This window comes from Corvus moneduloides, chromosome 12, assembly GCF_009650955.1.
Source record: "Corvus moneduloides isolate bCorMon1 chromosome 12, bCorMon1.pri, whole genome shotgun sequence".
NCBI lineage: Eukaryota > Metazoa > Chordata > Aves > Passeriformes > Corvidae > Corvus > Corvus moneduloides.
The window spans coordinates 13,921,267-13,946,028 of record NC_045487.1 but is presented as its reverse complement, the minus strand read 5'-3'; the positions used below and the strand labels follow the sequence as shown (position 1 = coordinate 13,946,028).

The 24,762-nt window shown below is 37.4% G+C and overlaps 1 protein-coding gene across 1 annotated transcript in view; it reads right to left on the bottom strand.

Moving 5' to 3' along the window:
- Positions 1-562: 562 nt before the first annotated feature.
- NETO2 (neuropilin and tolloid like 2) overlaps positions 563-24,762 on the bottom strand; it is a 30,363-nt gene continuing 6,163 nt past the window's right edge. The window contains exons 2-9 of the mRNA XM_032121879.1: positions 18,638-18,694; positions 17,051-17,191; positions 14,973-15,221; positions 12,853-12,897; positions 12,636-12,763; positions 9,145-9,373; positions 5,220-5,333; positions 563-2,272 (exon numbers count right to left, since the gene is read on the bottom strand). Coding sequence (XP_031977770.1) covers positions 1,692-2,272; positions 5,220-5,333; positions 9,145-9,373; positions 12,636-12,763; positions 12,853-12,897; positions 14,973-15,221; positions 17,051-17,191; positions 18,638-18,694 — 1,544 coding nt within the window. The 3' untranslated portion in view covers positions 563-1,691. The remainder of the gene's footprint in view (positions 2,273-5,219; positions 5,334-9,144; positions 9,374-12,635; positions 12,764-12,852; positions 12,898-14,972; positions 15,222-17,050; positions 17,192-18,637; positions 18,695-24,762) is intronic.

The window sequence follows — 24,762 nt, the reverse complement described above, 5'->3', positions numbered from 1 at the left end:
TTTTTAGATAGGAGACAAGGTTAATTTTCAAGCTGGGGAGTGTTGAAGAAACTCAGTTCCCCTTTCTTTTTTCCCCTTCAATGTTGTACATTTTAAGCATTAAAAAAAAAAATCTTTATCATTCTAATGCAAATCTGTGATTACACCTGTTGTTCATATTTTATTTCAAAGAAATTATTTTTCAGTTGCAAGGGTCATATGTTAAGATGTTTTTGGTTTTTTTTTATACTACAGTCAGCACAACAAACACTATGGTTTGACATACATTTGTAAATAAAGGCTATGCCCAGTGCAAGCTGGGGGGGTCAGCTTTAGTCAAAGGTTTCCTGTAAACAAAATACCCAAATAAGCTCAAAGTACCCAGGGAAGAAAGTGTAGGCTAATGCAGAAGTTATGATAAGTATTCTTGGCAAATTGTGGTGTGTGCAGCAGCCACTGCAGGTTATTCAGAGCTGCTAAGAGGACACTGAAAGAAGCCTGCTGTACAGGTGCTAGGTTTGGATATAAGAAATAGTCTGTACAGTATCAAAGTATATCAAAAGCTTAAAAACCACAATGAGAATATATTTTAAAAATTTTTTCTATATTGTAAAAATTTTTAAATTAGGTCCAAACTACCATTTAAAAAGATATGAAATGTGCAGTTTTCCAAGTGGAAACAAGGGGCACAAGAAGAATTCCATAGGGGTTAATCAGAGTTGCTTTGTGATTTGTTTCCAGTACCTTCATATACCCAGTAATCACACAGACCTCAGAGCAGTTCTCTTCAGGCAAGTAGGACATGAGCTAAAAGTACCATCACTGATTTCAGTAGGGAAGATTGGCTGCAACAAGGAGTAAAACGCTATTTTAAGAGACAAATGTACAGTACAATCTATTTATGTAAATACTTGGAAAACTCAGGAACAAAATTGTTTCCTAAGTACAGAGCTGTGAAATCAGTGCGCCATATGGAGCTATAATATATGGCAGAATATTTTAAAATCCTAAACCTTCTTGAAAGAAAACTGTTGTAAAAGTCTGCATCTAGAATAAAATGACTACTCACTTGTGTTTTAACTGAAAACTGGAAAGCTATTTCCAAATGTACTAAAATTAATATAACTTGATGTTGTTTAAAGGCAGTAACCCTTTTCACTTATTTCTCACAAAGCATAGAGTGTGGAAATGATAACAAGGCAAGTGAAACAGATGGCTATAACATAATTCATGAGTCTTAACCGGCACTTAATACTAACTCTACTTTCAATTTGACAAATACAATAAGACACCTATGATGACATACACGTGGTGCACTTAACTACTTTTATTTAGGCAAGTGAGGTATTAAAATTGTCTTGAAAAGCAGACATCTAAAGAAGAGAAAATGGTATGAAGAAGAGAATAGTAGTCATCGTTTTCAGTGTTCAGTGATTAGTAGTTGTAAGGTTTTTTCTTCCAATATCCTATCTTATAATTTCCATGCACAAGTCTCTGTCTTACTCCTCCACTAGACAGCTAGCTTGGGAAGATGGGAGGAAATCCACCATTTTTTCAGTAAGAACTAATTATGAAGACTGGTTTTGTTTTTTGAAATGAATAAGCTAAAAGTGTGTGCATCTCACACGCTGCATATGGTACACTTTTAATATATACACTGTCATTGTACACGAGCATTTTGTATATACACCGATACCACCTTCAGCAGGAAGTTAAAAGTCAATAGATAATGAACCTTGTGCTGTATCTTCCCTTCCTCTAACATAAATTTCACATGGAATCTCCTCCATCACCCTGTCTTCTATGACCTGCTCGGGGCAGTCGTGAGCTTGCTTGAAAGTGTAAGTGCTTTTCTTGAATGTGCTGTTAAATGTTTTCATGGGCTGGGGCTGCGCAAAGTCATTGCGGAAGGGCAGTTCCATGGAGCTCAGGTTGGTCCTGCTCTGCTTGATATTGGAGGCCTGGGAGCCACAGTGGTGGTCGTGAATGCATCTGGAAGCTGTTGAAGGGCGGCGCAGTTTCTGATAGTTTTCAAGTTCCTCTGATAAATCTGCCAAATCTGCAGAAATTTCTTTGTCCCTTAGTGAAAAGAGTTCATAATGTGGAGGATCAAATACTTCCTGGAAACCAGTTTTATTGAAGGCAGTCTTGCAAGCCATAACCTTTTTGCGAGGTTGCTTTACTTGCACTAGAATTGAAATTATGAGAAGAACTAAAACTATCCCTGTTGTGATGCCAATGATTGTCCCATGGGTTTTGGTGATTTGTTCAAACAATCCAGCTTTTTTCTTTTCTGCAAAGAAAAAAACGATTATGACAAGACATTTATTAATTTCTACACTTTTGATAATGTATTTAAACAAAGCAAAACTGTATTGTGATTACCATGCAAGTGATAAAATTACTTAATAGGACTGGAGACTAGACCTGTATGTCAATGGGATTTGTCTAATTCCCTGTCATTAGTGGCTACCATATGATAATTCAGTGGCAGGTGCAACTCTGTGAACCAGTGCATGCTGACGCAGCTGGGGTGTGCCTTCCATCCTGAACCTTTACTGATGGTCTGCATTCTTAAATCTGTGAGTTAAATAGGCTTAAATTAACCTTAAATAAGCTAAATCCAGCTACAGATGATGTTTCTCTTACCATGGTTTGCTCCTGCTGGTAACATTCCCAGTGATGTCAGTAGAAGAAAAGCTAGATTTAAAATTGTCTAGTTCTTCTTTAAAAGTGAAATATTATCAGATATAACAAAGACTGTACTGTTTGTTTTCACATCTCTTGGAAATTTAATGGCTGTGTTTTTGTGTAAGTCTGTTATACCTAATTCATCACAGGGAGCTTTAGCAAAGCTATATTCCAGTTCTAAGAGTCCAAAGATCAAGTTACTTAAAAAAAAAAAAAAGGCAGGGGGACACACCAACCAACCCAAATCATATGGCAATTTTGGCTAGTACTTCATGTGAAAACACACAAGATGGCATCATCAGAACAAGATGGTTTTCCATATTTAAAATTCTTAGTTGAAGACTAAAGTTTTCCAGTTGGATTTCAGTTCCATAAACGTTCTTACCCTAGGGGACTGAAAGATTTGTACACAGCAACACTGGTTAGTGGAAGAAAAGCATTTAAGACTATGTAAAAGAAAATGTAGTAGCCTAAATCTTGCACGATATTTTCAGATATCTGGCTCCTGGCATCTGAATATGTGTGTTGTGCACCTAAGTACCACACAGTGCATGGGGAGAGCAATACACCATCACGTGTTATTTGAAACAACCCTTACACTAAGCAGAGACTCCCAAGGAGTTGGCTAATAAGAAATTACATTTCTGCTTCAGAGCTTGGCCTATTTACTTTGAGCTTCTTTCTACCTTTGTATTGAAGGAGGATATTGTGCCTTGTCCTGCCTAGCTTAGATCTCAGTGGTACCATCCATGGTGGGAGGTATGAATTTCAGTGCCGTGGAAGTTCTCTTGTCTGCATCTAGGTTTCTTAATTCTTGACAGAAATTTTAATCAGAAAGTTGTTTTGCAAAAGGCGATGTCTTCTCCAGTCTCTTAAAATAAATTGCACACAACTGACTTCTCTATCAATTTTTGTCTTACAGGGCTTAGGCATAAGTAGGTCACAATATGCTCAGATTTATGTAGCTATTGATACGGACTAAATGAGAACTCTGGGTGCCTGCAGGAACTGAGCACAATTGTGAGCAGCTCTCTTTTTAAGGCTAAGTATTGCTTATTTGGTTGCCTCAGTCTCCCTTAGCTGGCAATGTGGATCTAGTCTTCAGCTGCCTCTTAATTTTTGCTGTGCAAGTATTACAGCAGAATTTAGATTGCATTCAACATAAAACGTGACAGGTTGTTCAGCACCAGATACAGCAATTTACAAATATTGGGGAAGGCACGGTTTTTATGGAATTAATCTTTATAATACTGCAGTACATAAGTGAAGTGTGGATTCTAGGGGAGAGTCTAGAAAGCAGCTGGTAAAGATGGGAAAGAGATTTGGAAATTGAACTTAAGAGGGAATGATGAATATTATGAAAGGCAAGGATTATTTAGAGGAAGCTTAGTTTTACATTGCAAACTTGGGAATTAAGGATCAGTTTTGTTAACTGGAAAACTTCCACAATATGTCTTACATTAGAACATCTATTAGTGGTGTGAATTCCTTTGTTTACCTAAAACACAATTAAAAAGCAGGGTTTTTAAAATGTTTATTTACTTAAAAAATTCAAGCAGGATTTGTGCATTGAAAAGACATTTTCTTTCAAGACTTTCTGTAGAGAAGGTTTTGACCCTTTCTGCAGGGTCAGTTTCCCTTTGAAATGGAATACATATTTAAGTGTTCTGGAGTTTTGTGTTCAGAGCTATTGATGCCATTCTATTTGTCAAAAAACCCTAAGCAAACAAGCTCAAGTGGTTTTGTTCTATTGTTTTCTTTAGAAAGAAAAACTGTTAACCTTAGACTGGTTTTGCTCTAACTCTGACAACTGAGCTGTTCTTGAAGCACGGGAGAATGTTTGTGCTTTAACAGAATAACAATTTCTTCAAATTACAAGAATTTTTCCTACAAAGCCTGATGATTGAAGCAAATCTTTACTGTAGTTGTGATAATAATACTCCACAATCCATGTTCTAGAAGCAGCAATTTACACGTCTGTTTTCAGTAAGTGTTTATTTCATGCTTCCTAACAATTCCTCCTTTCTTCCATCCTTTTCCACATCATATACAGCAGTTGAATTTATCCTGAAATAGCCTATGATTTACAACTCTAAACAAATGTTTTGTAATTGTCTCTGAGGATCATTGCTTCTATTTCAGCCCTGAGAAAGGCTTTTTGTGCTTGAAAATTTTTCTGTGTTTTTTCAGCTCTTTATTTTTATCTCTAAAAGGTATTACTTGTCCCTACAATCCCTGCTTCAGTTAAAGTTTAGAAATTGATAGGATGCAGCCTCAAAAATACTAAATTCTATTTCTTATCAAGCTGATATCCTTTTAAAATAGAGAGTATATGCTGAAGAAGAAGAAATTTAGTTAAAAGCAGTAAGATCAATATTCAGAATGCTTTCATGTATCCTGAGTTTAAATAAAAAATTTGGAACACCTTCCTGAGATTAGCAGAATAGCTATCTTCAGCATATTTCCAGGAAAAAGACATTTCATTTATTTCTTGAAAGGCAAACTGACCAGCCTAGCTCATAAAAGGCTGTGATTTGCACTATATTCACCTCTGCAGTGATTCTCATCCCAAGGGTATGCACAGTTCTGAATGCCATTGCAGACTAAAGAATTATTGATGCACATGTTGCTATGGCAGAAGTAAGTGCTGCCTGAGCAGGGAGCTGCAAGAGAGAAGAGAGAGAAAACATTCAGAATTTTCAGTAATTGACACCTTACAATAAAACTAGTAAGCTCCTGTGTTTGGGGTTTTTAACATGCATTCTTCCGCTCTGTTTAAAACACAATCACTTCTCTTGCACAGCACTAATTATTATGATGCTCTTCTCTCTCTTCATGTGATTGCCTTCAGCATATTATCAATGCTACAAAACCAATTCTTGCTCCAAAGGGGTAGGTAGCAAATAGAGACAGTCACAAAACACAGGTAACGGAAGAAGGCTTTAATATGTGTCTTTCAAAACGTAATACTTAAAAATCGCATGCTCACTATCAATTATATATTTATTCTGCAGAGCATCTTCTGTGTAGATGTTGTGAAGCACTCCCTGAACATCTGCATTTTAGAGCCCATTAATATCTTAAGGCAAATCAGATTTCTGTGTGTGGAGGACTGTTTCAGTAATTGCAAGAGATTTCAATAACTAGAGGCATCTAAGTAAATCCTGCTTGTGAATCAAAAGCTCCCAAATCCTCCTATTAGAGCTAATGCAGGGATTGAGACAGTACAGTTTAGCTTTTTATATATCTATCTATATATAGTCAGAAATTTGAAGAAAGAATTTAACTAGAAAGCTGCCCTATGTTTTTGTGAGTATTTGTTACAGCTCCTTGACATTAGAAAAAAGATATTAAAAAATAGTAATAATTCTTTTCAGGATGTTATATAATATACATAAGGTATTATTTATGAATTCAGTGCATTGGACAAGAAATTGGTTTTCCCTTTGTTTCAGTAATGCGGTATTTTAATGATGGAAACCTCTGTTATTAGTGGAGTCAGTTATATATTCAACAGCAAAGATGTGTGATAGACATTCTACTATTTGGTTTCACAGAAAGAATGTGTTCTTGAGCCTTCTGGATTCTCTGAAACATAACAGGAAACCCAAAGGGTAGAGCAGAGGGAATGACTGCTCCTGAACACTGCGTTTCTCACTCGGTCCTTCTGTTAGGCTTGAGAATCTCAATGACAAAAAGAGGAATTATGCCTAAGAAAAAGAACATTCAAACCTTTCATTCTGATTTTGCATTCTTAAATTAAATATGTATTGTTTTCCCATTGCTTACTCCACTGAAGTTCAGTAACCTAGACTCATTGGTTTTAAGCTTTTGTATTTGCTGTTACCGCTTAACCCTGGCAATCTGGCAAGAAGTCCCATACAAGAACTTACTTTAATTGTAGTGCAAGTATGAATACAGAATATACTTAGAGTGTTATTCTGGAACAGTTTATCTATGTAATTTCAGTGCTTAAAAATGTCATGGTAGCTATCACATCACTTCCTTGCTCAAGTGAGTTGGGAATTTAATTGTTTGGAAAGTAGATCTAGTCTGAAGAACACTGCTTTAAAACAGGATCAGTCCTTTGGAAGGTTGAGATCAGGCCCACTGTCAGTTATGGCATAATGTAAGACATTTCCTTTTTTATTTCCCTGAACAGGTGAATTTTTTTACAGTTCTGTATGTTTGGATGATGCATTCTGCTGTTGCTTTTCCATCTGCCAGCATAGTCTCTATTTTATGTCTGTGTAGCCTCTTTAACTTTTTGTAGGCGTGGCTTTTGTTCACAATTCATGAAGATGGGAGAAATGGACTTATTCTCCTTTTGTCTGTTATTTGGGGAGTTTGAAGTCTAAAAGTCACAATAATTTATCAGTTCCAGCCTAGGACTTCAAGGACATAGCTGGACTCTTCCCATAACAGCTGCCCAAAAGTGGTGCAATGCTCACAGTGCTCTTTGTATCCAGCATTTCTTATGTATTGAATCAAGCCAGGAATCAAATACATTGATTTTTCCCATTGCTGTTAGCTGAATTACTTAGTCAAATCTGCAAGCAGCACTAGGTGTGTGTTAGGTGACTGTCATGCACTATTTCATTTATGGAAATCTTTCCAGAAATATTGATCGTTTTCAGGGTTGGCTTCATATAATTACAAATCATTAGCAAGGTAGAAGAGAAAAATATCTTAACAATCTGAAAATAAGATAAGCTCAGATTCACTTTTTTCAGTTAGAAAAGTTGCTTATGACTAGATTATATAAAAATACTTGAAACACTTTTCAGCCACATACTTTTCAATGACCCAATCCAAGAAAGGCAGTATCTCAAGTAAATAACAATAACCACATACCTTTGCAGATGTTTTTCTGCCAATGACTTTTGAGTTGTTTTAAACTCATAAATTTGGAAAGTTAGCTACCTTTAGGAGTACTTAGTGTTTCAACTTCTTGCATTAAAAAACCCCCCATAACCCCCCCAAAAACCCCAAAGTCAACAACAAAAAACCAACTCCAATATTTGTAATATAAATAGATCATTTCCCTGGCAAAGTTCATAGCAACTGAAAGCTGGAATAACTTGCATTATCACCAATGTTAATAATTGTATTGAAATAAAAGCTACTGGAAAAGCAGTTATCAATTTTTGCAAGTTGCACTTAAAACTGACATTTACTTAAATTCTCAATATCTAAAGCTTATTAAATGCCTCTTGTAGGTTAAGCAGTAGACTATCTTGAAACATGCAATTGCTCCTTATTACCCTGTATTCAAAGTAAGCTAGAAGCTATTTCTCTTCTACATATCTGTTACTTTAGAAAGATTGTTTTACAAAAAGCAGCTTTTCTCCTATGTTAAAATTTACTGTTTTATGGAACAGAACATAAAATCTACCTATTGCCTGTAACCTGAACTTTCTTGCAAGGTAGCAACCAGGATCTCTTTCAGGACTGGCTACAGATATGTTATCTTAGAAAAGGGTTTTTTTGTCAGCAAATCTGTACTATTTATTCTTCAAGCAAAACTTTTTGAAAACCTTTAGCACAAGCATAGGTCTGATTTCCTAAAATGGGAACATTTAAGAGCTCTCCCCATGTATCTCAGATCTGCTCTGCAGTTCTGAACTTAGTCTGCTTTAGTGCCATTTATTTCCAGGTTCTGCAATGTGGACAGTATTGTCCTCTCTAAATATGTGAGGCAACAAAATTCCATTCAAGGAGAACACCCTTAGAAGAAAAAAAATCTCACAAAAAACCTGCTTTCAAGAAACATCTTAATTTACAATGAGAATAAAGACTATGTCTAACCCAGGCTATAGAATCCAAGCAAAAACCCAGATGGCATTTACAACTCTGCTTTAGTTATAGCCATCTTGAAAAGCTTGAATTTAACTGCTTATTCATGGTTGTGCAACACCACAGGGCTTTGCTAAGGGAGCACCTGTGGCATCCTTTAGAGCCAAATGCGGCTGAGGGTAAGGGAGCAGCTTGACTGGACGGGGTGTAGTTCCAGACCCACAACTGAAGATAGAGCTGTGGATAGGAAGGAGAGTGAGACTTTAAAGGATCAGGCTTGTCTTCTACTCTTCTGAACAGCCAGAGTGGGCTGTCGTGGTGTCTGGCAGGGAACTGGGAGCTAATGGGAGAGCACACTTCAGTCCCACTGTTGTCTTTTTGAAGTACATTCGTGCTCATTTGTAGAGAAGGACATCTCTTTGTGAGAAGAAGGTAGACTAGGGCAGTACTGCTGAATTCAAATGGAAAATAAATCTTTTAAGAACAGAGGAAAGCTTTTCTGCAGGAACCATGTTAGAACGGTAATGAAGCAATTATCTAATTTACCTGCTACTATATGAAGGAAACAGATACAACCTTTTTCATGTATTCCTGCTGCCTAGCATTCAGCTGATGCTTTTCCTAAAATACTTGAAATACCCTGATACCAGGAGAATTGGCACTTTCAGATCTACTTACGATCCACAAAGGAGGTGAAGAGCATTCTGAACCTGCTCAGTCTGCTGCCTTCATCTGCCCACATCCGCACCACCCCTGTCCCTGTCTGCAGTGTGACATCGTTGGCCACTGTGCTGCAGAACTTGGCCTTCAGGTTTTCAATGGAACTGCTCCCATCATACACAGCAACGAAGTTCCTTTTGCATTCATTAGAGTGCTCCATTTGATAGTCCAGAAATCGCATATAGATCTGTTAGGAAAGAGGAATCAATATCTTTAGGAGAAGAAATACAGAGAGGAGAACTTTCTTTCTTAGCAAATCCTGAATGTTTTGTTCCCTTACACATACATATATATGTAATTCCCAATTCACAACTCTTTTAAACTTCCATTTTCTTATTAGACGTCCATGTGGAGTATTACCTGAAATTTGTCTTGGGTATCTGTTTCACTTCTCCCTGCTCTGCAAAACGTTCTTTATTTAAAAATTTACTTTGATTTATTTCTGCTCCCTTTGGAAAAACAGTACAAAGCAACATACTTGGTGAAGAAACCCCCAAGAAGTTCTGCTAAATTTCTCTGAAAGAGACACACAAGGAATGCATAAATGTACTGAAATAATTTTAAAAGTACTTTGCCTGTTCTCTTTCTTTTCTTTTGAATTCATAAAAACAATGTTAAAATATAAGGGAAGGAGTCTAGCCAGAAAAGCTCTGAAGTAAAAGAAAGAAATTAAAATTTATTGCTTCATAATGAAAGCTAATTACTGAACCATAGCTGTGTTATAGAAGACACAAACCATGAAGTCAGGAGTAATTTGAATAAAAATGGAAATGAGAGAAAAGTAAGCTGTCTGTGTAGGAAGAATTAATGAATTTAAGCTAATCTTAATACTTCTAAAAGCAGAAATTTAATCCAAGAGAAGGCAGCATATGTGTTAGAACACGTGCAGCAAGGAAATTAGAAGATTGAGATGGTATTTAAAGAGTAAGTAAATAATTTATTTTGCTGGGGCAGGAAACTCATGCAAGACTGTAATTCAGTTAAAATTACATGAACACATCAAAAGGTTTTTTAATCTCTTCAACGGCTGTATTGGAATTCTCAAAATTCTTCTGAAAGTTTTGAGATGTGAAGCCAAGTCACCTAAGCATGGTACAAAGGCCATTTTAAACTTAAAAAATTCCTAGATAGCCATTGTGTTGACAGAGAAGAAATGTGTCCAGGTGGAGGCTGAGATGCTCCTCCCCTATCCATGCAATCTCCCGTGTGTTCCTCACCTCAGCCCGCTCCAGCCTGGAGCTGTTTGAGCACTGCTCCCAACCACCTCTCTGGCCCATACCAGGGCTGCTGCAGAGCTTCTGCACATCAGGGCTTTTATGTGTCTGCCTAAGGACTCTGGGACTCCTGCTCAGGTGGGAAGCAGGAGGTCAGGGCAGATGAATCCCATACTTGTGCTCTATTACCCAGTTTGCTGCTCCTTTGCCATAGCTCGATTTTAGTCCCACTGAGTGCCAAAGCCTTTTATAACTGAGTTAGAAAGAATTTGCTAAAACAAAACCAACCACCTGTGAGAGACAAAAAAAGATATGCCCCCACCCCCTTCCTACACCTATCAGGCTTTATTGAAGACATGGTAAAAGAGCACAGGGAAAGACAGGTGACACTTGTACCCCTTGGCTTTTCCTTCCCAGTGCTTCCTGAGGCAGGTTGGCCAGCACTGCCTTCCCTTGCACCTTCTGTCTGAAGATGCAGCCTGTGCTGTATTAGCTCATGCTTCACCTCACTGTTCTGTGATTTTCAGCGTATTTTTTCTTTTTTTCTATTTTCTTTTTTTCCCCCCTGCCCTGCTGTTTTTGTTAGATTTACTGCTGGAAATTCTCAGCTACATTGAGAACCTGTCTTCCACTGATGACTTATCTCAAAAACATGGATGTGAGCTGCAATTGCTAGTATTTGGCCTGAGAGATGGTATTTTCTTTTAATGATTGACTTTATCTATGTGCTACAAAATTACAATGGAAACTAAAAATAATTTAGCACACTTTTAGTAGAGCTATTATTTGTATGATAACAAAGGAATAATCCCATTAAAAGTGCTCACCTCTCCACAAGATTCTTTGGATTAATGTGTTAGGCAAGTATAAAAGGTCCTTACTCTTACATTACACTGATTATTCTGGTAATTTTATGAAATATGGAGGTAATTTATTAAGTATCTGCTATACACATTTTAAAAGTACTTTCATTGCCGCACTTGTGTCAGTTTTAGAAGTTTATTTTTATTACAAAATTGAGGAAATTAAAAATGTCTGTGCTTTTTTTTTCTCAAGAGACTGCACATTATGAGATCTAATGGATTTTATCATAATTCTGCCTGAATTGGAGCTTGTGAAACCACTGTCAGAATACTAAGAATTATTTTTATGTAATGTTTTAAATCGATAATTTAGGATGATGATCTATTTTCAGGACTCACCCAACTATAACTCTGCATTCTGGCAACATTCAGTAATTTATTAAAATACTTAAGCACAAGACCTGGTGCATTCAAGTGGCAATGTAGAGAGAAAATGGGTTTGTTATTGTTTCTGGAAGAACTGCTTCTATTACTTAGACTAGTATAGGGCTCTTGGGAGTTGACTCACTTCCTCAAAGGCTCAAATATATTAATGGACTTTTAATTTCTTTCTTGTCTTGTCCTCTTATTATCATCTTTTTGGATGCTGTTTCAGAATGCACTTGCAAGGTGGTTAACTGGGTTGGTCAGTTAACTATTAGGAGTGTGTTAGAAGGCAGAGGGAAGGTTTGTCATCTTGGCAGCTACTTAAAAATATTTTTTAATTTTTATGCATGTGCAAGAAGAAGCAAAATTAAAGATATGTATGCTATATGGAGAAAAGTATGTGCTCTTCTGTGCAATTAATATTTGACAAATATGATTCTGAAACTAATATGATTCAGGTTGTAGTTATTGTATTTTGGGGTTGTGAATAGGATTTTATCCTTCTTTCTGCCTAACAAAGCCTTTCCATTTAGCTCAGACTGCTGATGAAAGTGGGTTTTAAGGTGCTGGTTGTGAATTAGATGGGAGAAGCAGGCCCATGTTCTGCTGACTTTGAACAGAAACAAATTCACCAATAGAACCACTGAAGGCAAAATGTTAAGCTTTGGCAGTGAGATTTACTGGAAATTACTGAAGATGTCAGCCAGAATTTCTGCCTGCAGTCTTCCAATAAAACCAGAGTCCAAGTCAAATGCCCCTGAAAATTGTTGCTTAAATAGCTCTCACAGTTATTTGGTGTTTGAAACTTCAAATAATAGGAAGCCAGCACTGTGGACTTGTATAAGTTTATTTTCAGAAACAATTCTCTCTCTGGATTTCCTAAGCCACTGCTACATGACTCATTTCAGTGGAAGTACAACATTATGCAAATCACAGTTAGTGACCATTGCCTGTTGCTAATGTCATGGAAACCCATTATATATTGAATTATATGAACAAAACCCACCTTAGCATTTGGAGTAGCTTTAATTGTCCATATACAGTCAACTGCTTGTCCTGGTTTTGTTTTTCCTTCTTGTTCTACTTGACTGGAACGTACTATTCCATCAGCTCCTGAGAGCTCAAATTGGCAGTCTAGGGAGAAGATATACCTTGCTGTCAAATGCAACATGACATTAATTTAAAATTTAATGTATAAAGAAAATGTTACTGTAACACTGTACCTGGGATGGGATTTAAAATACCTCCTAGATAAGTGAAGTCAGGATCTGTAATAGAAAGAAGTCATGAATCACAAGGGCTATCAGTGCTTGAGAATCACTTCAAGCTTTAGTATTATCTGCAGATTATGCCCATTTTTTATTATGTCACAATAAAAACTGCCAGAAAGTTTACTGAGCCAATTGGTGCATATAGAGACAAAGTTTTTTTAGATGAGAACATTATTCCACAAAGATTGACCTTATCTGAAAAAGGTAATTCTATCCTGACAGCTGAGATTTCTAGCATAACACCAAAAATTACTACTCGGTATTTTGTTCCTACATTATATTCTGAATTTAACTATGTCAGTTTTCACCGAAATCACTGGAGCTCCACAAGAGTATGGGGGATCTTTCTCTGTGCAAAAAGCTTATTTAGATTTATTTTATCAGACTGCTGTCTGTGTAGTTCTGAACAATTTGAACTGAGCTCAGCAGAATATATCAACACTTTGAAATTGCTAACTGTTCTTCAAAAAGTATGTGAAGAAGATCAGTTCAATCCTAAAGGTACTTTTTCCTGGGGTATCTGTGTCTCTTGTATTAGACCACGTAAAACAGTTCAAGACACGGTTTACGAAATGTTGTTCTATGCAAAGAAAGCACTAGTTCATGCAAAAGTGCACACCTGTTTGGTACAAATTTCTTTTCCAAATGAAGGTCCAGAGTTTGGATCCTGCTGTGATCCTATGAATGTTTTTTTTCTGTATAGGAAATTTATCACTGCCCCTACAATGCCTCAGTTCTGAGCTTAAGACTCAGCACAGTTTGGAAATGCCTTCTTTGCCCTCCTCTTTTTATTTACCTATGGTGAAATCTATGATCACTATATGCAAAATTCTGCAAGGTTTTCAACCTTCTTTGTAAACTGATTTTTTTATAAAGCAGGAGTATCCCTTTCATTTTCATAACTGTGAAATATTTTACCACACTTCATATAAATGTAGAGGAAGGAAAATACCAGTCCTTCAGTTGTTGCAATCTATTGTGAAAATAATATACAATTTATATGTATATTTAAAGTTCCAGCCTGCAACTATCATAATTTAGTTTTGAAAGTGATGTTGATGAAATGGCTTTGGAAACGGACTTAGCAAAATGCTAAGTATTGTCCCTTTGAAAACATTTTATCATGTTATTCCCGATGCTCTGGTCAACATGTTAATCTGAAGTTTCCAAGTTTAAATCCCTAAGCAGTAATACCATAATCATGAATTGTGTTTTCATGTGCTCTAGGGGTAGAGATAACATTAAGTTATGTTTGTGTATACATTTATCGAAATGGTAGAGCTGACACTTGTATATTTTCTTTTGTCCCAAAGGACAATAAAATGCTGATAACTACATGTGTAGTATCTATGAAGTACAGTAGTAGTCAAGCACTGCACAAGGACATCAGGTCAAATTTTCATGTAAGAAGGATGCCCTGCCAGGTTTAAGTAGCTCCACAGAGCAGATGTAATTTTTGTTTGTCTAAAGGCACTGTCAGCACATTGTCCTCTCCTTCGTACCTGTGAACTGCACAGCACTTGGAGCAAAGAGCAGCTCTGTTGCCTGAGCCCAAGGGTTGAGGGAATCCAGATACACTGAGAGTTTGACCTTAGACTGTGCAGATATTTGCTCTGGATTTTCAGAATGGTGATTCAAATGTTTTGAATCTGGCTGGAATGCTATTGTAAAGCTGCTTTGGGTGTTTTTATCCAGTGTCTTGTACTCCTAGAAGAGACACTGGTGAAAAGGCAGCTCTTTGTCTGCACAAATGCTCTTTCCCACCACTGGTGAAACTCGTATAAGTTAGAGCAATAAAGAGGGGTGCTGCTGAAGACTTCAGCATGAACAAGCTCAACTGTCTTCTTCACTAGCAAACTACAGACCTGTAATTTGCTTCAGTCAAGATTCCCCAAGTGTTTTTAGCCAAGTACCCTGTAGGATTAGCAGGACTGACACTGTGGCTATCACTTTGTCACTGTGCCTCCCTAAGTGCTTATGCTGAAATGCAGCTCTAGGCTTGTAGAATAAACACACCCACAGAGTTCAACGGGAGCAGATGGTCATTAATTCAGAATTTTAGACATCTTTACCTGGTATAAATGAGTACTTTGCTTGAAATCCTTTTCCTTCCAGCTCTTCATCAGAAATGAACTTGATCCACATAAATCTCCCTGTTGATCTAATTAGTGCAGGACTTTTCAGACCACAGTAACGATTAATTAGAGGGGAGAACCCAAAAGGTCCATCTCGAACCTCCAGATGATCAAACCGACATTCAAATGAGGGTTCTATGTAATAGGGTTCATCAAAGGTCAACTCAATTCTTTGTCGTGGAGCAGCTAGACATAAAAAAATTGAGCAAAATATTAAACATAGATCTGGGTAAAAAACACAAAGAGATGAAGAAATGAAGAGACAGGCCTTCAAAACAGCAAGATGAAAAAGAAACTGGAAACTTCTCAAAACACATCTGCAGTCTGCTACAAAAATTTTAAAAATTATTTTCCAAAAGATACTTTTGACTAGAATCATACAAAATTTTTTGCTTGCTGATCTTAATTGTTGAAAATTCAGAAATCACATTGATTTAATGCAGCACATATAACAGATATTAACATATATGCAAAGGTATTCAAACAAGGTTTAATATTAAGATATAAATTAAAGCAAGTGTTCTGTGAAAGCAAAATACATAAAAAAGGACAAAACACTGAGCTATGCAGGAAAGAATGGAAAAGAGAAAGGTATGAAGAACTACTCATTATTTCTTAAACATGAAGTCCAGCTCTGTAGATTCTTTTACAGAAGGCATCTTTTATTATTCTTTCAGAGAAGTGTAAGTGCTTCATGTATGTCAATAATATGCAGGTGACTACAGATGTTGGTGAGTCTGAGCCAGTGGCAGCCTAATATCAGGATTTGGATCAGAGCCCTAAATCCAGACTCTCACATCCGTGGTTTGGATCCCAAGACTTTCTCCTGTATGAATGGCTTTAGTGTTCCTTGTTCTTGGCATCGGCTGTGCTACATGAACTTCCCGATCCTCGCTGGGACGTGGAGTGACAGCACTGAGGCATCACACGCTGCCTGCTTTTCCTGAATGCGGAAAGGATTTACTCACACGGCTCCAGCACTCCCATCAGACCTTCTGCCTCACTCACACGAGCTACACACATTTGTAGCTGCTGTGAATGTTGGCAGTGGTCTGCACAAAGGAGCAGATCTTGGCTAGAAATTCCGGAGGACCTTGGCCCCACTCAGGCACCCACAATGCTCCTGTGGAAGGACTGAGGAGAGCTGAAAGCTGCCTGTGCCCCAGCCCTGCAGCAGGACAGGCTGCCTGCTCTCTGGGGCACTCCCAGGCACACAAGGTGCAAAACCAAGATGTGCATGTGAACAAGCCAAAGTGAGGGGTCTGTGAACCACTACTGTACTGTACAAATAAAAACTCACCAAACCTCATTACTTGAAATATTTCAATTAATTGATATGAATCTGATGAATAGGCTGACTAATATTTTTAGCTGACTTGAGTGGGTTTTGGGTGCACTCTAATAAGAGGAAAAATAATTGGAGTGTCTCAAGTCTTGCAGCCTTTATTTAAGATATTCTCATTGGAATATGGTTTTATTCTAGCTAATGACATTTTTTGTCCTCATCACATTATTTTAATAGTGACCTCAGCAGTGCTAACAAATCTCTGTATTTTTAGTACAGTGCTATGGCAGCCAGATATACCTTTTTTATTAATGAAGGACAGCGTAAAGGTTTTCTGCTGGTGAGACAGAACAATACAGCATAGTATGAAATAGTCTTCATCTTTTGCAATCTATTATCAGTGATATTAAGATAACCAGCTACAATTTTTATCTTAATAATTCTGTACCCTCACAGATTACAGTAGATATGCTGCTGCTTTTCCTGGCTGTGAGGGTATGTCTTATTCTACATAGCTAGTTTCTTAATGTTTGCATTTCTTATTTATTTGTTATTATTTCTTGAGAGAGCAAATTTTGCTTCTTGTTCAAGTGAATGACTGCAGAATTCATTATATTACCAGTATGGCCATGCAATACTTTACAGCAGTGTAAGATGACAGCTTTAATAGTTCAAGATTTTCCATTTAACAGTAAGATTACAGCAAAGCTAAACAAAATACAGCATGTACCTTCTAAGATATAGATGCACTCTTGATTGGGTGGGTACATGTTTGGGTAGTTTGGTGAAGCAAAATGTCCTCCATTACTGGTCCGGACCCAGTTGTCACACTGGGCGGGAGGAATGCGATTCACTCCTATATTTTGCCCACCTTAAGAAAAAAAAAAGAAGTGATCAAATAAGTTTGTTCTGCAAGCATGACACATAGCCTATAAAGAGGTAACTAATTTATTTTGGTTTTTATTTTGGTTGCCAGCCATCTTGTAAGCTGTTCATTAATATCTATCTAAGAAAATCCTATGTTTAATTTTGGGGTATATCCTAAAGATATCACAGTTTTTGAATACCAAATATGTCCAGAGATCCTTGGAAAGGAAAGAGAAGGAGTAATTTTTTTTTTTTTTACCCAACTCAGTTCAGGTTTTTGATACTCTTCTTTCTAGGTGAAATAGTCACAGTGGCTGCCAATACCATTATTTTATGGCTTATGTCATTTCTGTTCCAATGTAAATATAATCGGAAATACTTGTCAGCTTTCACTGGTTTTGACCCTGATTCCAGAATATGCTATACTTAGGTGGGATACCTATTTACAGTAATTTGTTGGAATACAGAGTGTTTATAACAGAATGAATTACAATATGCAAATACACTAAATCCAGCAATGGTAGTTAATAAAATTACTAGCAATAGATAGATTGCCCTGGTAGCTAAGGGTCTCATTTATGATCAAAGCTCCTCTTCTGGATGTACAGGGAAATGTGTTCTGTGACTGAGATTATGCAGTTTAGTAAGATAATTCTTCATGCTGGACCATTCACAGAAGCTTGGTTCAGATTTCCTCATCCATGGAGAAGAGGTTGGGAATAGTATGATCTCTGACATTCTTAAATACCTTTGACCCTTCTCCTTGGTATCAGCAGAAATGGAGAGAGTAAGACAGGATATGTGGTTTCTGCTAGATATTTCCTAAATCTCACAGTGTGCCCTCATAGTGTTATTTATATTTACACAGTTTTAATTTGCTGTGAGAGGACATCCATGCTGGTACAGGTCTTAGATGCCTCCAGTAAATTACATCACCTTCCACTGGTATCTTGACAGCTTTTTGATTTATGGGGGTGAAAACTCTCTCTCCTGCAGAGATTTTTCAAGGAAATTCTGTAGGTGGCAGTTCAAGGAATTCTTCTCCCTTAAGTGTAGGTAATCCCACATATGAAAAAAAATGGTTTGTGAAATTGATTCCTTCCCCACTCAGCAGGCTTCAAAAATGTTTGTGGGTGGACTATTTGAAAAGCTTGTTGTCAGATACAGAAAACATGAATTTCCGTGGTAGTTTCTTTCTCACCTCTAACATCTAAAACTGTAGAACATTACCTGGGAAAGTGAAACTTTCACGTTCTTTGTGACTGGATGGCTTTGTTCATTTGGGAGAAAATGCAGCAGATGGGGGGAAATGGAAAATACTACAATTCATGTTCGTAATTCAAGAGCTATTAAAATCTGAATGCAAACACTTCCTTTCACTTATAATGCTCAATTAGAAGTTAAAAAACTGTTACATTTTTTGAGAGAAAATCATTAAACTAAAATGTACCTTGTGTCTTCTGCGCAATGGCAATGCCTTCCACTACCAGGATTGTTACAAGCAACACTGATGAAAGAAGTTAGACAGGAAAAACATCAGTAATTCTTCGAAGTTACAGAATTTTCTGCAGTCACAACTCATGCAAATCCTGGCATCACTGACCAAAACAACTCAGAACATACAAAAATATGTAATTAATTAATGTGTTTTCATTAAAATTTCAACTTATGAAACCAGTGCAGTCTATATGCACTGCTGGTCCTTCTTCCAGGTTCCTCAAGAAAGTGTGTATGAGAACAGCAATTAATTGTTTGAGAGGACTTTAAGAGTATTTTCTAGAGTTTGCATGGTATCTGTTGTCTATAAAACTTTTATATTCTCAAACAAGATGTTTCACTGCTATAATAAATCATACTTATCTTAAAACTCTATTTGCATAATGTGTGTAAAAGACTTCTCCAGCTTCCAAGAAATTAATCCAGACCACAGGAGACACTGCATGGTCTTAACCCCTGCATAGATTTCACAGAACTGTGCTTGCAAGACTCATTGTTGTGATGTTGCCACACAATACCAGCAATTTCTGCAAATGATGGGGCAGTAGAAAATGGGCAGATGCAAGTTCTGGAGATGGAGAGCCTCCCTCCTCCCTTGCTTCCTTCCTGGCTGCTTTACTTTTGGCCTTTCCCTTGCATTTACACATTCCCTGCACTCAAGAAGCATCAGTATGAACAGCACATATGAAAGATTCCATATTCCACAGTCCATCAGCAATTTTAAAGCAGGCTTAATGTTCAGATTTTCCTAAAATGCTTTGTCACCTCAAATTGTTTGGGATTACCAGGAGGGGGAAAGAGAATGAAATAAGAGTATATTGATATGCCACTCTTCAAATGTTTCATTTGCATCCATCTGGAGTATCCCAGAAATTCTGGACACATTTCTTACAGAACTAGCTAAGCAGGCCTGGACTGCGCTGGACAAAAGCTGGCTGAGGGGAGATAGGATACAAGTTACAAAATCTCAAGTATCATTGAGAACTCAGCAACTACTACTTGTCTCTTCCATCAGAGAACCAGGGCGTCAGACAAAGCGAGCAGGTGGCTAAAAAAGACTTCTTTTTCTTCGTTAGTTTTTTGTTGGCCTTTTTTTTTTTGGCCTTTTTTTTTTGTTTTGTTTTTTTTTAATGCACATGCTTCATAATGCATCCTTCAGGTAGAAAATTCTGTTTCAGAAACACCTTAAGCCATAAATTGTTGGAAGTCTGGGATGTATTTGAGGCAAATATAATTTGCTCTTTTTATACTCTTTCTGCTTCTGTATCTCTGTAAAAGAAGATACCAGGCTAGATGGACCTTTGATGTAACCTGATTTGGCCTTTCCCATGTTCTTAATCTACTTGTCAGGCAGGCATGGCCTTAGCACTGCAGGGCAAAGAAGAGATTTCAACAGGAATTTTATTGTCACATTCAAGAAGTTAATTTTATTTTCCCAGCTTTTCTGCCTTGTTGCTCAGGCAATTTAGTGCTCAGTTGAAATGGCATTTTCTCCATCTGTGGTTTTCCCTGTGTTGCTGTTGGACTTTGAGCCCTTTAGAGCTCCAGAATGAGCATGCACTGACTGCAAACTACAGTGATCTTGACTCAACTCATCCAGATGCTCCTCTAACAGTGGCATGGATATATTATCTTGGGAAAAGATAAAAGGAATCAAAGTCTGCTCCTGAAAGTGTCCATCTAGAATTTATGTTTTATTATGTATGTTTCTGCTGGCCTTTCTTCTCTCTATCCATATTGAAGCAGACTGGGTTTCATTCTGAAACTCTCCTCACCAACAAGTGCTTTTTCTGTGTAAGTCAGGTTCATAACTGTGGGTGTTTTCTAAAATACCATATGGGTCTTGCAAACAAGTGCTATGTTCTTAGAAGCTTACTTGATTTTTAGGGATGGATTATGTTAGAGTAGGTGAAGATTTAAGTAGTTTTTCAATTTCCATCTTTGCAATAATTCTGCATTTTCATCAATATTAATATACTTAAAAATATACTATCTGTCATTATCCAAATACAAAGTATCTGCTGCTAATCATTGCTGACTCATCCTAGACTGAAAATTCCTCCTTCAGAAGAAAGTATCTAGCACCCATTACTGGTATTCAGGTTATGGACGTTCACTAGAGCCTTAAAGCAAATAAACAAATATCCCATCTTTATTAACATATGATTGACATTAGTATTCAGCTGGTTTTAGTTTTTACTATTTCTTATATAGATTATATTATTTCAAAATTATTTGCAGTTTATTTTTTCAGCTTCTCTGTTTAAACTCTACACTGAAAAATCTGAGTTTATGAGTTGCATGAATTACAATGCATTAGTACTCCTGAGATCATTTGTCCCTAACAGAGAATCTTGACAGTGGTTATGAAGTTGTCAGTTTCTTTTCTTTGGGTTTTTTCTACACTGGTTTTGGTGCAACACTTCAAAGCTGGCCTTTACTGTTAAAGTAAAGGCAGTTTCCCCAATCCTGTGTAAATCATGTGTCAGTATGTTCTATTGAATTCACCTTTCTTAAAGATGTGCTGTGCCCACTCTCTGTTTTGCAAGGAGAGAGAAAGCTCTGTATAACTTACGTCGCTTCTTAAAATGCAAAATGAGCTTTGACTTTTTTTCTTAAAACAAACACACAGAGAAACAGGAGTGAAATAAACATGTGACTAACAAAATTAATGCAAATAGTCACTTTCAAGTAACAGTGAAAAATTGAGGGTTTGTTGGTTTGCTTTGGTTTTTATTTAGTACAGCTCTTTACTATGGCTACCACTGTTACAGTATCCATTTTTTTAAAAATATCAATATGCATCTATGTTTATTTCAGTGTTGTACTGATGGAAACAACATAAGAATAGGTGTTCTGTTATACTAACCATTGATTTCCCTTCTTGATGATGTGGATAAAGAAACAAGCCCCCTAAAAGGACTTCAGAAAGCCTGATTGGCTTTCACTAAAGCTGTGCTGTTTCTATAAATAGTCCAGCACTTGTATGCATGTAAATGCAAACAAACAGTGCATATTCCATGCAGAGCTGCATGGTTATGCAGGCAACTGCAGAAGATTTGGGCTGAATATTTGTCTTACTGTCTTCCTTTTGTCATATTATATGGATGACTGGGAATAGTACGGGGCATCTTCTCTCTGTTCCCTGCCCTTTTCATCCTCTTCAGTTTTAATCTCTTCTACCTCATTCTTGCCCTTCCCTGGCAATGCCCATCCTTCTCATACTCTCAACAACCCTTAAGATGTATTCGGAGTAGGCCAAGTAGCAAATGTTCCAGGGTTTTCCTTTGCTACTACTGTTATCCAGGGTGACAGTATGATAAAGAAAAGGGGTGTCTCCAGCTAATGCTCTGGATGTGTGCTGTCCTTATCTGTGTGACATTGCTGGCACAAAGGTGGAGAGGACTTACCTGTTCTTCCTGAGTACTGGGCAGGATTGACTGAGGTAGTATTGCCTTAAACTGAGTGCATTGACATGACACAGTACAATGTGGGAAAGCAAACAGGAGTTTAGGGGCTGAAAACAAGGTCTATCAATATTCAGGATGAAGAGAAAAGGAAAAAAAATCAGGATATTTTTAGACCTTTCAGACTGTTTCCATTAACCCATTTTTGTGCGCATTTAAACAACAACAAAGCACTCTCCTGGTGTCCTGAATCCATACTACTTCCTGGAAAAATAATTTTGACTCTCAAAGACTAATTTGGACAGTACAAATCCATAAGAAGGAAGCTGTCTAGGGAAGAGACAAATCCTGGAAGATGATGTAGTAGAGAGCTAGTGCTGAACCACTGTCCTGGTAGTGCAGCAGGGACACAGACACAGCAATTAGGACATAAGAGACTGAACCACTTTCACTAAGAGTCTTGTAGCACTTCCAGAAGAATGAAGAATGATCTTGTTATTTCTAATAAACTGCAATTCAAATACTTGTACCACCCCTGAACTTACAATGGGACACAGTATTCCTCTGTTCCTTTTTTCTCTTTTAAAGTCTCTTACAGCTCTCTCTGACATGACTGTTCTTCAGTGTGGATGAAAGATAAGTCTAAGCTTAGCTCTACAGTCGATTATGGTACAGGGAACAGAAGCAGTGAATAAAAATGCCACTTGAACACGCCTAGCTGATGTAAGCAACAGCACACACAGTGCAGGACTGCACTGAATATCAAAGGGATGCAAGGGGAGAGCTGAGTGTTTTGTTTTTACTGGAGGAATATGGTGAGAATTCTACCAAAGGATACTGAGCTATGGGACACTGACCTGATGAATTTAGAGATACTTAAGCGATAAATGTAGTAAAAGTTCGTGCTTCTGCACCTTACATTGAGCTTCCACTTCATGATCTGTACCCTGCAGAAGAGGCCATCATTAAGCTATCATCAAGCAGCATGGACACTGAGGCAGAGATTGAGGAGCTTCTTTTATTCATGAATCTGGTATTTGCTACAGACTTGTATTTCATGAATTATGGTGCACAGTTTTGTACTACCATTTAAAGCTCTAATAGTTTTTACCTGTGTGAGCATGAACGAGGAATACAGAAAAAGCAGCAAGCTTCTGTCTCTGTTTTTTAAAAGAATGGATTTTTCATTTTCTTCCCTTCTTTGCATGAAATATTTTATATCACATAGCCTGCAGACAGCTATATAAATTTTGAAAAGTGAAGACACTAAACATACAGTGCAAGTTCTTACTATTCTGTTGTTGAAGTAGGCTTATGGCATAATATAAAAGAAGCCTCTGAACTGGTGTAATAAACTCTGCATTGTTTGCAGGAGTCAAGATGCTCTCTGTTGGCATTTTAAAAATTTTTTAAAATAAATCTAAGCTTAAAAAAAAACGTCAATTACTGCATTGGAGTATATATAGAGAGGTTCACAAATGTGTGGCTCCTACTTCTCTTTAAAAATGAGAATAATATAGTTAGTTTTGCAGTAAATGGGTGCTCAGCCCAATACTGAGAAATCAGCATGTTGCATAGAAAAACAAGTGCTTCAGGCTGCGAATCTGACATCTGCTTGTACTTTCTAGCAAAACACATTCTTCAGATTTCATGGGATACAGTACAGCTCTGAGCTCCCTATGATATGTCTTTCCTTTGCTCTTTCTGCATGCTCTAGGGATCTTCACACAGAGACAACAGACTAGATTTGCTGTGTGGCTCTGAGAGCAGTGTCTGTCTTCAGCGATGACAATGGGGGATCTATGCATGCAGGGCAAGCTGAATATCAAACTGGTGAGCAGTCAGGCACAACTGAGAAACACAGTGAAAAATTCCACCGTTTTTTAAAATAAAGGCTTAATCATTTAGAGTATTACGCATTCTTAGCATAGTGGTAGCCAGAATCCTAGGGATAAAGATGACACACTTTGCTTAAAGCAGGATTCATTGGATCTCTGTGCTCTGCTCCCTGGATTAGGCAGCACCTTGTACACACATAGTCCAGAGAGATGGTAATTGGCAACACACAGGTCATGCATGTTGGAAAGTCTTGCCAGGATGCCTGCTTCTTTCTGGCAGATACAGCCTAGAGTAACAAATGCTTGATCTTAATCATATACTCTGTTTTGCCTTATGGGAATGATTCCTTTTCTGTGTATTCTTCTTAAACCTAGCTCCTCATTTGCCCTGTGTGCTAAAATTAACATTACTTTCAGCAACTGCTCATCACAGTTATTTCAGCTTTTATATCCATTTTTTACTCACAGGTGTCTAAACATTAATATTCGCTATTAATGTGCTGGGGACATTTATGATGTCATATCCTATCCTATCCTCTGGCCAACATAAATTACATATGTTTTGGTTGCTTTTAAGGACTCTGCTCAAGGATTAGTTGCTGCACAAATTCAAAGTGACTGACTGACTGATAGGTGGTCTTGTAAAGAACTTGTGCAATTCAGACAGACAGGTAAAGTGTCCAGACACTTTGGATGTCATGCAATTCTGTGTGGATGGTCACCTCCTCTTCTTTCAAAGAGCTTATTAACCGCTTTTGGATTAAAGCCATTTTTAGCTCAGAAACACAAACTGTAAATTTCAAGGAATGAGATTTGTCTCTCTCTTCCTAGCA